The sequence below is a fragment of the Pristis pectinata genome, chromosome 3, assembly GCF_009764475.1.
Source record: "Pristis pectinata isolate sPriPec2 chromosome 3, sPriPec2.1.pri, whole genome shotgun sequence".
NCBI lineage: Eukaryota > Metazoa > Chordata > Chondrichthyes > Rhinopristiformes > Pristidae > Pristis > Pristis pectinata.
In genome coordinates, this window is record NC_067407.1 from 54,032,193 (window position 1) to 54,049,966 (window position 17,774).

Sequence of the window (17,774 nt, forward strand, 5' to 3'; positions counted from 1 at the left end):
AAAACTTGCATCAGCATCACAGGCACAGCATCATTTTAACAGCATTCACAAGAAAAATGTAAAACAATTTTTACAAGAAACAATACAATTAGAACAAAAAAAGATCAATTTTAGTGCAAAGTGGTCATAGTGTTGCTAAACTCTAGTGATTAGGTATGCTTAATAATAATGCATTATTGGCCAGTTCAGAGTGAACTGCATTATTGTTTGAATATCAAGATATCTTTTATATCAACCTGATCAGTTTAATGAAGCATCTGAAAACAAGTTCATGTGGCAAAAGAAGACTTCATTTTCCAACCATTTGTGTCCACAACTGTTCCAGTGTACATAATTTCAATTAAAAAAAAGACATTGTGATCACTGCAAGTGTTGCATGCTGCAGAGGATTGTATGATGCAATGAAAATAAATTGATTAACAATCAAATTGTCTGATGATTAACACTCATCCAGTCCATCCCATCAAATACTTTGCACAATGACCATAAATGACCATACTCATTTAAATTTTTGTCCAATAATTTTTCCTTCGTATCTGTGGTAACTCAGCCAGAATACGGTTCCTTTTTCTTTGCTCTATTATCAGAGCGGGTGGGGGGGTGGAAGAATGCATTAAGTATGAAGGACAACAAGTAACATGTGTTTTACAGTTGTATCATTTTTTCCAAGCACCTTGTGACATTGCAGTGATGACACAGTAGTTTGTAGAAGGTCAGATTAGGAAAAGGGCTGTTTTCTTGGTAAATGTGAAAGTGTAGCTAGAATAAAATTTGAAGAATTTGTATCATACCCACACTTCTGGTTAAATGCTGTGTCCAAAAAACCTTGCTTCAGAGGAACTGAAAATGATAGTAAACTGAAGTAACAAACTGCTATTCTAAAGTTTCATTAAAAACTATTTCTGCTACCTAAGCCCTGATAAGCTTATAGCAAAATTTTTCACAGCCACTTGACAGCAATTATGTAAAAGCCAATTTCTCTTCAAAGCTGGTTCAATTCCAAGCTGTTTCTGATTGATTGAATTCTGATTGCAGCGTCTATATCTTCATTTTGGATTCCTCTTTTGTCATTCACTGTATTCCAAGAAAATGTTTCCACATTACCTTTTCTTTCCTAGCCCTGATCAAACTGAATGCAGGAACTTAAGTTGACTTTACTACCATCACAGCTAACTTGAAACTATGTCCTTTCCTTCACAAAGTCATTATGTGAATGGGTAAACTATATCTATGATAATGACAGTAATTTTATGCTCTGTGAAAGGTACCAAGCCACTGGTACTCCATTCTTCATTCCATTTTCACATGCCATTTCTGTTCCAATGTAACAATATGGCAAAATTTGTCCCAGGCATAGCAAGATAGAGCCTGAGAAATGGTGCCACATGGATTCAATAAACTGGTTATCATGATTATGACACAGCAACTTGCAATATCTTAGTAAGCAGTGTGGGTACATAATCAAGCCACACAGTACAATGTGTTCATTGAGCAGAATAATATTAAAGAAGATTGTGCAAGAGTAATTTCAAACATATAAGTGGCTACCTTTAAAAGTAAAGGTTAAATATGCTGAGTAACCAAAGGATCAAATGTAGTAGGCACATAATTGGATTAATAAAAATGAAATCAAGGAAAACCAACTGAAATAAATTTAAAATTACAAAATAGAGCACAGTGGAACACAAGAACAAGGAAGTCATTAAATACAATATTTTTATCTTGCACTATAAACTGATTTTGTCATTTATGCTCTCTTGTAGCCTTATACAGACATTCCCTTTTGTTCTCTCCTCCCTTCTTTTCCTATACCTTAATGAATATTTCTCCCTAACGTTTACCAGTTCCGATAAAAATGATTGATCTGAAACATTAACTGTTGAATATTTCCAGCATCTTCTGTTTTTATTTAAGATTTTCACCTTACTCTTGTATTATACCAATTTCTTCAGTATTACTGTCACTGTATTGAGGAAGGTCTAATGAGAATGAAAGAAGATAAATGAATACATCTATAATTTTTTAAAACCAGAAGCATATGAAGCATGTTATATTTTGTACCTTTGCTGGTGAAACAGGAGCTCCAGGTAGATTCAAAAACAGCAAAAGTGAACAACTGACAAGAAATTTCTAATGTCTTGGAGGATCAAGTTACCAGAAAGATTCTTTACTTTGCAATATATTGCAAGGTAATTTCATCAAATCAGTTATACTCAAATATTAAAGAATTTACCAGAAAAATTTGAAGTGCACAGGACCAGGTTAATTCATTGGACTGAACATAGATCTGATACTGTGACTAAGGCAGCTTTCTGTCATTTTTGATGAAGGATGTGCTTCAACAAATTGAGAAATACCATCCAGTAAAGTGTTTATCCAGTAGTGCTTGCCAGAAGTCCCACCAGTACAGCGGACATTACTTTCTCAGAAATTTAAATTATTTGAAGCATAGAAAGAAATGTTCAAATGATAGTGCATATTTTCTTTAAAAATATACCCCAAACCAAATTAAAATAGGAAAAAAGTTAATAGGTCTGTATATGTCAAATCTAATTTGAGGACATTTAAAACAAACAACATTTAAAGAAGGAACTTTATTTCAAGTATTACTTAACCCAACTTCAGAGTGCCCCAAGAAGATTTCACATCTAATAAGTTGGTCATTGGCATTATGAAGATATATGACGGTTTTTCCTTTGCAGTTATATTCTGCGCACAGCAAGGGAGATGAATAACTGGTTAATAAAGTAGTGAAGAGAGATGGCTCACCAAGTCATTGCTGACCACCAAGCACCGATGTTCACACCAATCCTAGCCTAGCCTATTCTCCCCATATTCCCATCAATTCCTTTCTCCCCCCCCGCCCCACCACCCCCCCAGAGATTCTACATTCATCTACACAATAGAGGCAATTAACCCAGCAAGCCATGGATTTTTGAGATGTTGGGAGGAAACTGGAACATCTGGAAGAAAGCTGCACAGTCACGGGGAGAATGTGAAAACTCCCAACATACAGCACTGGGGGTCAGGATTGAACCCAGGTCACTGGAGCTGTGAAACAGCATGTCTACTAGCTGCACCACTGTGCTGCCCTATTACACCTTAATATGTTCGAGGAATGATTATTGATGGAAGGAGGAACATCAGGCAAACCTCTTGCTTCCATTCAGATAATGCCATGGTACCTTCTACATCCATATGACTAGGCTTCAGTTTAACATCACAGCCAGTGATCTAATATTTCTTAGATAATACAGAAACTAAAACTGTTGACAATTGAATCAGTCTGAAATTTAAAAATAGGAAGTTGAAGTCCCAAAAATGAATAGAGCTAGTAGAAAGTAAATGGAGGTGTCTCAGATGAAAAGTAGGAGCTACTTAAAATTTAGTGATGACATATTTCAACTGTTTATGATATACATAAACGTTCCAAAAAGAATTGAATGATAGCAGGGACATCTGTGTTAGCCAATTGTGAGCTCATACCTCGGTACAATGGTATACAAAAGGAATACTACACTGACAAGTCATTAAGCACAACAGATGACCGACACAATGTTTCCTATCACCTGCTGTGTGAACTTGCGACTCTAGTACCTGCACTAGTGATTTTCTCCCTGAAGCCAAACTCTCTGGATGGAGGGCATTCCTGCAGTAAGTGGCAGGCCCTGCTTTCAGAAATCCTTTGACAGTTATTTAAGCTGGAAAAATATTGAATACATGTGTGGATATCTTTGACATTTAAACATAGATTTGTACAACACAGAAATGGGCCTTTTGGCCCACCGCATCAATGCCAACCTTTTTGTTCATCTACACTAATCCCATTTCCCCGCATTAAGACTCTATCTTTCTCTGCCTTGCCTATTTAAGTGTCTTGTCTAAATGCCTCTTAAATGTAGTAATTATGTCTCATTCCACCACCTCCCCTGGCAGTGTGTTCCAGATATCAATCACTCTTTGTGTAAAAAGAAGTTACCCCTCAGGTCCCCTTTAAAACTCCTATCTCTCACCTCAAATCTATGCCCTCTTGGTTTAATACCCCTACAATGAGAAAAAGATTTTGATTATCCTGTCTGTGCCTCCCATAATCTTAGATACTTACACCAGGTTGAAAAATATCTGGGAATTTGCAGAAATTGATGATAACCATTAAATATTTTTAATTAAAGAATTGTGTAATTAATCTATAATTCATGATTTTTATTAATGACTTGGATGAGGGGGTAGAAAGGTGGGTTGGAAAGTTTGCAGACAACACAAATGGTGGTGGTGGTGTGGATAGTTGGAGGATTGTCGAAGATTGCAGATGGACATTGATAGGATGCAGAGCTGGGCTGAGAAGTGGCAGATGGAGCTCAATCCGGAGAAGTGTGAGGTGGTACACTTTGGAAGGACAAACTCCAAGGCAGAGTACAAAGTTAATGGCAGGATTCTGGGTAGTGTGGAGGAGCAGAGGGATCTGGGAATCCACAGATCCCTGAAAATTGCCTCACAGGTGGATAGGGTAGTTAAGAAAACTTATGGGGTGTTAGCTTTCATAAGTCGAGGGATCGAGTTTAAGAGCCGTGAGGTAATGATGCAGCTCTACAAAACTCTGGTTAGACCACACTTAGAGTACTGTATCCAGTTCTGGTCGCCTCATTATAGGAAGGATGTGGAAGCATTGGAAAGGGTGCAGAGGAGATTTACCAGGATGCTGCCTGGTTTAGAGAGTATGCATTATGAGGAGAGACTAAAGGCTTTACTCTTTGGAGAGAAGGAGGATGAGAGGAGACATGATAGAGGTGTACAAAATGTTAAGAGGAATAGATAGAGTGGACAGCCAGCACCTCTTTCCCAGTGCACCAATGCTCAATACAAGAGGGCACGGCTTTAAAGCAATGGGTGGGAAGTTCAAGGGAGATATCAGAGAAAGGTTTTTTACCCCAAGGGTGGTTAGAGCATGGAATGTGCTTCCTTGGGTGGTGGTGGAGGCAGGTACATTGGTCAATTTCAAGAGATTACTAGATAAGCATATGGAGGAATTTAAAATAGAGGGATATGTGGGAGGAAGGGGTTAGATAGTCTTAGGTGAGGTTTAAAGGTCAGCACAACATTGTGAGCCGAAGGGCCTGTATTGTGCTGTACTGTTCTATGTTAATAGTTTTTAGATATTTTGATAAAAACTAAATATTTTAAAATAAGAAAACTTAATTAGATATATTTAAATTGACTATTAAGTATATTTAAATTAACTGAAACTGAGTGTAAATTATCTGAGTCCTGATGAGGGGTCTCGACCCAAAATGTCGATTGTCCATTTCCCTCCATAGATGCTGCCTGACCCACTGAGTTCTTACAGCATTTTGTGTGTTGTACCTGAAACTTGCCTTTCTCCTCAGTTATCTTCTCTCCTTTGAAATTAATGGTGTTGCTGAACATCATTAGTTTTACCTCTCAGTAGCCCAAGAACTTTTTCAGATAGTCTGTGCTGAAAGTTTGTGCACCACTGACTGAAAAGACCTCCAAAGGTGCTCTTTGTAAAAGGCAGAAGGTTTCCTGTTGACTTTAGCAACGTTTTGAACTCGCAGCTTCAGTAGACAATTGTTTATTCATTTCACTCCCTGGTGCAAATTGCTTACAGCATTTACAAATAAAGCTGTGAAATTATTTTGCACACAAGAGAGCACATCAGATGGAAAGGAAGCTTTCCAGTCCCTCTGAAGTACAAAACTAGTTTTGCAAATAAATTGAAAACTGAAGTAAAAAATTTTAATATCTTCTCTCTAGATTTAAAGTAATGTTTTAGCTTTTTCTCTGGTGGTGTGTTGACTTTTGCAAGGGAAGTTATTTATGCAGCCTTGGGACAATGAGAACACAAAACAGGCTGATGTTGTCCATTGTTTAAATCACTTCAAATGAGGTCAAAATTTGAGTGCAAATTTCAGTAACTAAGATCAAGATTTTTCTAATTAATTTACCACCTCTGCACAATTGTTTTCATATTTTCTTACAATTCTTAGGCTGATATTCATTGTAAATTTTCAAAAGCTGGTACTTAAGACGGCAGTGGAAGGCAGAGGGAATTGGGTTTATACACGCCAACCATGTCCATTTCAGAATGTCCCAATGTAGTACTTTGGAAGTGAAATCATAATGCAGAAAGCAGCTGCCAGTCTGTACACAGCAAGTTCCTACAATCAGCACTGGTAACCAGATAACATTAAGTGAGGGAAAAGTATTAGAACATCAGGGATAATGTTCCTGCTCTTCAAAATTGTGCCGTAGAACCCTTTAAAATTATCTGACAAAGCAGATGGTAGGTAATACTTGCTTTAATTAATAGCACTGTTGAAGGATTTGTATCCTACGCTTATTTATATTTTTTAGACTCTGTAAGATTGTGTACTTGTACTTTGATATTGACCAAGATTCCCAAAAATACATTCACCGAGCCGTTATTTCATATGTGAGAGAGTAAAATTGGGGTTTGCAACACAAAGTTGGGAGTTTGTGACAAAGATAGGACAATAACAAAAAAAAAGTATTGTTTCATGTGGATTAATTCTATAATTTCTTCTTTATATTTCCAGTAACTTTATATGGGAGATTTTCTAACTTATCGTACACAAACCAACGTTGCAACTGCATTTTGCTGGAACTGTTGGATGTCAGTGTCTCTGAGCTGCTGCTACACTCCATTAATCGAGGGCATTCAATGTGGATGATCCAGCATTGTGCACGGGATGTTCTGAGTGCACTGGCTTTTATTCACCATGAGGGTTATGTGCATGCAGATCTCAAACCATGTAACATCCTCTGGAGTGCGGAGGATGAATGTTTCAAACTCATTGACTTTGGGCTTAGTTTCCAGGAGGGAAATCAGGTAAATTGTGAATAGAGAGTTCATTAACGTAACCGTAACACTATAATGTAAGGGTATAGCTTAAATGTTTGAATATTTTCTAAAAGCATAGTCAAATATTTGCTCACTGCTTAACAGCAAACACGTGTAATAATTATTATAATACATGAATATTATTGCAGTAACTGCAATAATACTCACTTCGATCTGGATCTTCTTTGAAAAGGTTATCTGATCTGATATTTTGGTAAGTTTTCTAGAGTAAGGGAGATGTGTAAACACTGAGAATGACAAGATGCTGTAAGTCCAATGTCTAGTTTGAAAGTGATAGCAACGTAATGATGCATAATACCAGATTTGCACATAAACAGCTTAAATCTTGAAGAATTCAACATTCACATTTCAACTTTAATAAGTAGAAAGTTATAAATTCTAGTAGTTTTTGGTGAAATAAATGACAAATTAGAAAGCTTCTTTAATCAGGTGGAGGAGGCCTGAAATTTCTAGAAATTTGGCAATTTTCATGGGAAATTACATCAACAAAATTCAAGGTTCATTGCATGATCCATGCAGATTTCTGCTGTTTACTGGATTCATTACTTTAGGAATTTAAGTTCACAAAAGTCTCAACTTGAAACCTGATCATTGGAAGTCACCATGAATGAAATAATTGGTATAATCAACTTCCTGAGTTTTTGCTAGCCAAATGTTTTAAGTAGTTACAAATCAACAATGCAGCAAAAGAAACCTAATCAATCTTCAAATGTAGCTTTCCAGCTTTAACTTTTAGTTGTCAATTTTGTCAAGAAGTTAGAAATTGTTGCACATTCATTGCTTAAGCAATTTCTTTGGCATATGGACAGCTGATTTCTTAAATTTATCAATAAAACCTTCCAATAACAATATGCATTTTAAAATCGTACAGTGTTCCAGAGGGGTTTACAGGAGCCTAAATTAAATACAATAACTTGCTTGAAAGGATCTGGAAATTGTCTACTTGACCTACTTTAGGAAATGGTGATTAAGGATTCAGTCATAATCTGTCTTTGTTTGCATATTCTGTGCAGGATGTAAAATACATCCAAACGGATGGTTACAGAGCTCCTGAAGCAGAGTTGCATAATATTCTTGCACAGATGGGATTGGAAAGTAATACAGAATGCACAACAGCAGTTGATATTTGGAGCCTTGGAATAATTTTGCTGGAAATGTTCTCAGGAATTAAGCTGAAAGAGACGATCAAATCTCCGCAATGGAAGGTAAGAATTGACATTTACTGGTCCAGGAGATTTAATGTACACATTGTAACATTGAAGTGCAAGTCAACATCAACTTAAATGGACGTGTTTAACAGGTATTCAGAAAAATAAATTATAATTTAAAATAAACCAGCGTAGATAAGTTGCACCAAATGGCCAATTTCTGTGCTGCAAATTCCAAATAGTACCTTTCCCACCACCATATTTTCAGTTTACAAGAAGAAGATACAGTAATTTAAATTTACCATTTGGATTGTTGAAAGAAGAAGTGGCATCTCAGAGCGGCTATAGAATATTCTCGAGGGGGAGGGTGAACAGCCTGATGTGCATGTTGGTACCAACGGCATAGATAGAAAGAGGGATGAGGCCCTGCAAAATGAATATCGGTAGTTAGGAGACAACCTAAAAAGCAGGACCTCAAGGGTAGTAATCTCTGGATTACTCCCAGTACCATGTGCTGGTGAGGATTGAAATAGAACGATAGCTCAGATGAATGCATGGCTGAGGAGCTGGTGTAGGGGGCAGGGATTCAAGTTCTTGGATCATTGGGATCTCTTCTGGGGTAGGGGTGACCTGTACAAGAGAGACAGGTTGCACCTGAACTGGAGGGGGATCAATATCCTGGCTGGGAGATTTGCTAGTGCTACTCTGGAGGGTTTAAACTAGACTCGCAGGGGAGTGGGTTTGGGAACTGGGTATTGTAGCCATAACAGAAACATGGCTGAGGGAAGGGCAAGCAGAAGCAAAATTTCAAGAGATCCTCTAGGTATATTAAAAGTAAAAGAGTGACTATGGAGAGAATAGATTCCCTTAAAGATCAGCATGGCCATCTGTGTGTGGGACTAAAGGAAATGGGTGAGATTTCTAATTAATATTTATTTCTCTTCTGTTTTTACTGTGGAGAAAACGATGGAAGTTAAAGGAAATGGGGGAAATGAGTGGTGTTGTCTTGGACCACCCACATACGAATTAGCAGGGAGGAGATATTGGAGGCCTTATAGTGCACTCAGGTGGATAAATCCCCAGGGCCTGACCTAGTGCATTCTCGGACCTTGTGGGAAGCTAGAGAAGAAATTGTGGAGGCCCTTGCAGAGATTCTTGCTTCATCTCTGGCCACAGGTGAGGTTCTGGAAGACTGGAGAGTGGCTAATGTGGTACCATTGTTTAAGCAAGGTAGAAAAAACAAGACAGGAAACTACGGGCCATTGAGTCTGACATTTGTGGAGGGCAAGTTGCTGGAGGGAGTTCTGAGGGACAGGATCTACCAACATTTGGGGAGACAGGGTCTGATCCGGAACAGTCAGCACGGCTTTGTGCATGGGAAGTCGTGTCTGACAAATCTCTTGGAGTTCTTCAAGGAGGTAACCAAGAGGGTAGATGAGGGTAGGGCAGTGGATGTTGCAAGGCCTTCGACAAGATCCCTCATGGCAGGCTAGTCTGGAAGGTTAGATCACATGAGATCCAGGGAGAGATAGGAGATTGGATTCATAATTCGCTCAGTGGTAGGAAACAGAGGGTGATGGTCAAGGGTCGTTTTTTAGACTGGAGGCCTGTGACTAGTGTGTGCCACAGGGGTTGGTGCTGGGACCTTTGTTGTTTGTAATCTATGTAAGTGATTTGGATGTGAATGTACAAGGTATGGTTAGTAAGTTTGCAGATGATACTAAAAATAGATGGTGTTGTAGATAATGTAGAAGGTTATGAAAAATTACAGGGGGATCTTAATCAGCTAGGTATGTGGGCTGGGGATTGGCAAACGTCTTTCAATCCAGATAAATGTGAGGTATTGCATTTTGGGAGATCAGACCAGGGTAGGACTTATACAGTGAAAGGTAGGGCCCTGGGGAGCGTTATGGAATAGAGGGATCTGGGAGTGCAACTGCATAGTTCACTGAAATCAGTGTCACAGGTTGATAGGGCGATGAAGAAGGCGTTTGGCACGCTGGCTTTCATCAGACAGGGCATTGAGTATAGGAGTTTGGACATTATGTTGCAGTTGTGTAAGACGTTGGTGAGGCTGCACTTGGAGTATTATGTACAGTTTTGTTCACCCTGTTATAAGAAAGATGTTATTAAACTAGAAAGAGTGCGGAAAAGATTTACCAGTATATTGCCTGGACATGGGGGCCTGAGTTACAAGGAGAGGTTGCATAGACTAGGACTTTATTCCCTGGAACGTAGGAGATTGAGGGGTGACCTGACAGAGGTATACAAGATCATGAGGGGCATAGACATGATGAAAGCACATAGTCTTTTTCCCAGGGACGGGTGCTAAAACAAGAGGGCATAGATTTAAGATCAGAGGTGAGAGATTTAAAAGGGACATCAGGGGGAACTTCTTCACGCAAAGGGTGGTGCATATTCGGAATGAGCTGCCAAAAATAGTGGTTAAGGTGAGCACATTAGCAACATTTAAAAGCCATCTAGTTAAGTACATGGATAGGAGAGGTTTAGAGGGCTATGGGCCAAATGCAGGCAGATGGGACTAGCTCATTGGGCAACACAGTTTGGCATGGATGAGTTTGGCCAAAGGGCCTGTTTCCATGCTGTATGACTCTATGACTCTTAAGAAAATGTTTTCCCTTGTATCATATTACTGCCAATTTTGTGGATGTTTATACAGGTTAAAGGATGGGACCTAAGTCCATATGCAGTTTTAATCTGGACCCAGGACTAATACTACTATTCCTTTTGGCTCCATATTCAAGTATAAATTACCTCAAGGTGGAAACCTCAAACAGTCCTTTGAACTGACATCTTCGTTCCCTGAGAATCCTGTGGTACATGGAGCTCCAGTTTTGGGAAGGGTCCTGAAATGTTAGTCCCCGCTCCAATTTGCATGGAATTTGTGGGGCAAGAGAAAAGAAAATAACTTTTCATTGAAGAAATGCCTTAAGCAATTTAGACTTCCACTAACATTACCGAAAAGCCCAGGTGTGCATGCATCCATTAATCTTGGGAAGAGTAAGTTACTTAACAAACATTGATGAAACCTGGTGTGCTTTCTTTATTGTGTACTTGGTTGATTATCTTCAGAAACTCAGCAATTTAAAAAGAAGAATGTGTTCACTGCGCAAGAATCTGTCAGTTTCAAACAAGTGAAGTATTTGTTTGATTTCTTTGGAACTTTATTCACAAAGTGCCCTAATTCAAGAAAAACAGACATAAACTAGAAAAAAGCATTTCAGTTTGCTTTGAGTGGCAAAATTACTGGTCCTCCAGACATGGGAAGAATCAAATGTCCAGAAGTGTTGCAAATGCAGCCAACAGACAGTAGTTTGTCAGTGTTGTTAAACTCATGATTTAATTCTCAATGCTAAATTTATAAAAACTCAAAAAATATGACAAAGTTAGTCATAATTACCCCAGTTCTTGACTTCAGACTCATTTTCATGTGAATTTGAAATATTCCTATCAGAACAGGAAGCATGGATGGCATGTACCATTCTGTAGCTTGGGAGGGTTACATTGACACTTGTCACTCCAAATAAACCATTTGCCCTTGAAGGTCAGAAAATTGTACTGCAAGTTTTTTTTAAATAAACTATATTTTGATCATCACTTTCTCAGTACCATTTGCAAGTTCTTTCACGCAGCATATCACTTTGCCTTTCCTTTTGACCAGAAAGGATCTGATTGTCCTTCATCATAATTCTGTGGGGCTCAGAGAGGAGAGAATAGGAATGGAAAGAAGGCTAATCTGTTCAAAGATTAGTAGATGAAATGTACCTGGATTACATTAAAGAGCACAGGTCCAAGCAGTTATTTGGACATTCTTGTGCAGTTTCAGAATGTAAAATCAAGCTCCACAGCAATGGATTGATATTTCATATTGTAAGAGAATTTCCCCCATTTAATATCTACCAGCGTGTCCTTCATTTCCTGCAAACATAACTAATCTATAATTTTTATTTAGAAATATTAAATACACAAGAAAGGCCTCATAAGTGTTACAGATTAGGTTACTAATGGTGAATGTCCCTTTAAGACATAGCACAGTGGTGTGTGTGTGTGTGTGTGTGGCGTGCTTACGTCAACAGAAGATAAGGACGTAATGACATTTTGGAGCAGACAGTCGGAGTCAGTCAGAGGGGAGAGAGAGAGACACCAGCCTGCTGGTCTCTGTATTGATGGATGAAAAACAGTAACTGTGTCTGTCACTACTATCCATGTATGGATTTTTGGAATAATCCAGTGGAGTCCACTTTGTCGTTAACCTGAAGAAGGAAACAGGTATTTGTGTGGACAGCTATGATTCGGGTGCCTTTCAGGGTGGCAGATGCTTCGGAACAAAGCGGTGGAGTAGTCACTGCTGAGTAGACACTGAGGTGTCGTGTGGGTTCCATCGTGGAACATTTGGATTTTGTAATGTCTCTATTTTCTCTCTACATCTTCTCTTTAGTCATCGGTGGTTTTGCAGAAGCCTTTGCTCACGTTTCACCTTATGGCTTGCTGAACTGAACTTTGAGAACTATTCCTGGATTTGGAGTTTGGGAATTTGCCACACACACACTTCGAGTTTAGTTTTTGGGGTTAATGCTTGAGATCTAACATTTTTATTTCTAACATTCTAACATTTTTACTTTTTTCCTTTTTATCATAAATAGTTATTAATAAAATAGTTGTTAACACTTATACGTGACTCGGTATGTTTCTTTTGTTGCTGGTACCTGACATAAGTGGAAATGTGCACTCAAAATATGGGAAAATAATAAATAATAGTTGTTCTGCAATTGATAAAAAGATTGTGTAAGCTCTTGCTTTTATGATTACACTTAAAACTTTTGTTCTCTGATCTAAACATTTCTGTTCTGTCCAGGCCAACAGTTCTGCCATCATAGATTCCATTTTTGCAAGTAAAGATATGGTATATTCAGCTATCCCAGTTTATCACCTCAGAGATGTTATTAAAAGGTAAATTATCAACCTTAAACATTTACTGACAAATCTTTTCTTAAATATTAATATTTCTTTAAATGGATTGTTACTATTCACTTAATTGAAATGAAAATTATACATGTGTATGTCTAAGTGGAGACAGGAAAAATATCTGTGTTACACATGACTGTGGAAAGATGATGAATAAGAGGGTTTTAAAGACATTGTTATATCCACTGGTGTTAATTCAGCCAGTCTTAATGTTCAGGAGCATTTGCTGTGAGGGGTAAAAGCAACATAAAATACAAAAGTTACTTTTTTTCTTAAAAATGTTCAACTAGATTATTTAAGACACTGGAGTAAAGTTTAATTCACAACTACTAACTCAGAGGTTAGACTTCCTCCACTGAGCCAAAACTGAAACAATTTTTTCTACTTTAAATTGTTTCACATACACTTCATATAAATTACTTAATGTGAATTTTGCTCTTCTTAAGCAGCTCCTCAGTCAAAAAGATCTCCAAGAGCAAGGATATTTAAAAGTAACTCAATAACATCTTTATTATGTAATATTTTATTAAAATCTAAACCTGAATTATGTTTGAATAATACAGTAGACATTTTATGCATACTTATGGAAGATCATGAGGAGTTCATCTATGCCCACAATAGACTTTTTAAGTGTCCTTTATAAATTTGGAGGCCTGATTCTAGATATTTTTGTGTCCAACTACATATCTATAACTTCTATAATGGATGTAATTTATAAAAGTGTATTATCTAGATATGCAATTACATACGGCTGAAGCACAGAAATAGTTTGATGTAATCTGCGTTGGATATTTGTGTTTCTCACATCACATCTCCTGAAGGCACAATTGATTAGGTAGCAGAATGGAAATGAATACACGTGATCAGCCAAGTCAAATCCTATTAATCTCATTTACCTCAGTTAAAATGTAAATAACGACCCACCTACCTGGTCTCTTCTGTGAGATGACTTGTTTGTTTTTGGCATTTCCTTTCTTTCTAGACGCATCCTAATTATAAAACTAGCAATTAAATTTCCATCTTCAGGCCTCTAGCCTATAACTCACTGACTGGATTGTCAGGTGAACATTATTTGTTAAATGTAAACTCAGGAATTAGAGGAGTGTCCTATACAGAGATTTGAAAGCAACTTGAAATTGAAGCAAAGAAATGATTAAAAGATCAATTTACCAAAGAATGCCTTTCTGATCATAAGCATCAGTTAGCTTTTCAAGATACATGTATGATATACAGAAATTCACCCTCACAGAATTCACGAATCACTACCCAAAAATTTGAGATACCGAATAAAATTTGCTATTACAAAATATATATGGAAAAAAAGTAAATAAGTGATTTTTTTCAACTTTTTTGACGCAAGCACAGATGATGCCGCTTCACGTTACGAAAATCATGATAAAAATCATTTTCTAGGAACACAACCCCCTGCCCGCCCCATAGCACAGGGGTTATTTGTATTTAGTTTCCAAACAGATAACTGAGTGACAAGTCTTTGCTATCTGAGTGGGTATTAATACCATTAAAGCAGATATGTCATAAGAAGATACCATCCCAATAATAATCATGCTACACTGCAGAAGATAGCTTCAATTTAAAAAACATCAGTTCTGATATTGGTTCAAAAAGCTGCTACAGAGGTATTAGAAATTTAAAAGTACATCATTGTGGATGGATGAAAATAATTCAACCCACAGAAAGATACTTGTTTATAAAAAATATTAACTCCAATACTTGACATTTTTCACCTTCCATTATTTAAATTACAGTATGCTTCATGATGACCCGGCACAAAGAATTACAGCAGAACGTGCTTTATACAACCCCTTCTTCAGCATTCCCTTTGGTAAGTTCAATGTCCTTTATGAATTGCATATTGGTAAGAATCCAAAACTTTAATGCTATATACCTACATAAAACTATCAAATTTACATTTTAATATTGTGAATTGGATTGAAACCATGAAATTCTGATGATCTGCTTTTAGTGTTCCTTCCATCTTTTGTACAGCTTAGCTATCCATACTTAATCCTGAAGAGGAAAATGAACGAAAGTCGTAATGTTGTGAAATGAGTATCTATTAAGGAGCATCTGAAAATGCGTCTCATGTTTGATCGGCACTGTTAGTTGTGTAAAGGTCCATATTAGCTTGCACTGCAAGGTTTTGTTCATATTTCTGGGATAGATATGCATTTACTTCCTTCCCCTTTCATTTTAGGAAGAAACCATGGATTGACTTTAACAAAACATCTGTCTTTTACTCCAGCGCAATTCCTTATATGCATCAGAAAAATGTAGCTTCTTACCTTAAAACTGTGATAATATCTACAGTCAAAATAGAATCTTTACCATATTAATTTTCATTACTAGCCCCCCATATTGAAGATTTGGTTATGCTTCCAACCCCAGTGTTGAGACTGCTAAATGTTATTGATGACAACCACCTTCAAAGTGAAGAAGAGTATGAAGGTCAGTTGGTGTTTCCTTTCTTACTTGTAAAAGTAGTTTCTAAATAATTCTGCAATGTTAGAAAGAAATTAAGTTTGAGTTGATGGCTTAAATATATTTAAGATATTACTGCATTTGAATTTTGGTTAATATCTAGTATTTCTTTCCCAAACAGATGTCGTGGAAGATGTGAGGGAAGAATGTCAGAAGTTTGGACCAGTTATGTCTCTGCTTGTCCCAAAGGAGAACCCTGGTAAAGGCCAGGTAAGTAAACACTTACCTTGATATGTTGAGTATTTCCTCTATTTTTATAATAATAAATGTAATAGTTTACTGGGGGTAAATGTAATCTCCACATTAAGAGTTTGGAATAGAACCTTACATGAGCAATGCTCTTTTGGCAAGTTATTTTTAAAACTCCAAAAGTGAATTGCAGTGATAGCCTTTGGACTTTTTCTTTACTTGAAAATATACTTTATTCATTAAAAAAAATCAAAAATTTCTAATGCAGAACATTTAAATCATAATGTCATAGTAAGTCATGCTTTACTATTACTTAACATTTGTATGTCATCGGTTTTCATTCACTTACTACCTTAAGGCAAGTCATTCATGGGGTCGTATCACAGATTTCAACTGTGTGCAATGGCAGGAGGGTCCTTAACTTCCCAAGAACCTTTTTGGTGTCGTTTAACTTGTTAGAAATAAAGGAAGCAATGTGGAATGATACGGAACAGAGGCAGAGAAGTCAGCTCTTGCACCTGTGATTTAAGACTGCTATCCATTAAGTTCAAAAGACTTTCACCTTTCATTCAAATAAAGCATTAGAGATCAATCACATCTGCACTAGAAAAAAAATCATCTCGATTCTGTAGCCAATTATTTTAAATCTGTCTTCGGGTCACCAGCTCTTTTGTCACTGGAAACAGTTTCTTTTTTCCCTCAATCCAACAAACTTGTTATTTTGAACATTTCTAACCTTCTTATCTCCGGGCAGAGAGCAGTCCTGCCTTTCTGCATAACTGTTAACACTCCAATGGTTCAAGTCATATTTTGCACAAAGCAAAGGGGGTTGTAGTTGTTGGATGCCAGTCATCCTGTCTTCTACATGAGAACCCTTGGGGCAGTGTACCAGGCAAAACCTTCAGTTGCTTCATTAGTCACCTCCCATTTTAAAGTCATAAATTCACCGACAATTGGACATTGTTTATTTTCACTTGTAACTCTTAAGGAAATGAAGCAGTCTTTGCCTGCTTACAGCAAAACCTAGACAACATTCAGGGATGAGCTGATAATTGGCAAGTAACATTTGGCTACCAGTGACCATCTCCAGTAAGAAAGATCAACTATTTAAGATTGATATTCCATTGAATCACCACCCTTGAGTCATCATTAACACAATGTTGAAACTCAAGTGGATCAGCCACATCTACAGTGGCATGCAAAAGTTTGGGCACCCCGGTCAAAATTTCTGTTACTGTGAATAGTTAAGTGAATAGAAGACGAACTGATCCCCAAAAGTCATAAAGTTAAAGATGAAACATTTTTTTCAACATTTTAAGCAAGATTAGTATATTATTTTTGTTTTGTACAATTTTAGAGTGAAAAAAGGAAAGGAGCACCATGCAAAAGTTTGGGCACCCCAAGAGATTTGAGCTCTCAGATAACTTTTACCAAGGTCTCAGACCTTCATTAGCTTGTTAGGGCTATGGCTTGTTCACAGTCATCGTTAGGAAAGGCCAGGTGATGCAAATTTCAAAGCTTTATAAATACCCTGACTCCTCAAACGTTGTCCCAACAATCAGCAGCCATGGGCTCCTCTAAACAGCTGCCTAACACTCTGAAAATTAAAATAGATGATGCCCACAAAGCAGGAGAAGGCTACGAGAAGATAGCAAAGTGTTTTCTGGTAACCATTTCCTCAGTTCATAATGTAATTAAGAAATGGCAGTTAACAGGAATGGCCGAGGTTACATACTCCACTCATTTGAATTGAGTCTCCAATCTCAGCGTGATATCTTTCTTTATTTTACATCATGTTTTAAATTAATTTATATCACTCAAATGTGTTTTTGGTAAATTAATTATTTAATAATTTTTACTTCAATTATTTGAAGTCTCTTGCTGTTTTTAATTATCTCAGCAAGCTGACGAAAGGTCATCTGGATGGTCCAGAGGCATGCCTGCCTCTGAATCTCTCGTCATTTGAAGCTTCGTCACTGCTCACAGACTGCTTCATTTCATGGCACAACCATGACAGTGAGACCTGGAGCCTGATTTGACCCATGTAGATA

At 37.4% G+C, this 17,774-nt stretch overlaps 1 protein-coding gene across 1 annotated transcript in view; it reads left to right on the forward strand.

The window, feature by feature from the left end:
- The window catches only part of uhmk1 (U2AF homology motif (UHM) kinase 1), a 28,437-nt gene that overhangs the window by 2,145 nt on the left and 8,518 nt on the right, over positions 1 to 17,774 (forward strand). Inside the window, exons 2-7 of the mRNA XM_052011126.1 lie at positions 6,576 to 6,868; positions 7,915 to 8,106; positions 12,926 to 13,020; positions 14,802 to 14,878; positions 15,403 to 15,501; positions 15,656 to 15,744. Coding sequence (XP_051867086.1) covers positions 6,576 to 6,868; positions 7,915 to 8,106; positions 12,926 to 13,020; positions 14,802 to 14,878; positions 15,403 to 15,501; positions 15,656 to 15,744 — 845 coding nt within the window. The remainder of the gene's footprint in view (positions 1 to 6,575; positions 6,869 to 7,914; positions 8,107 to 12,925; positions 13,021 to 14,801; positions 14,879 to 15,402; positions 15,502 to 15,655; positions 15,745 to 17,774) is intronic.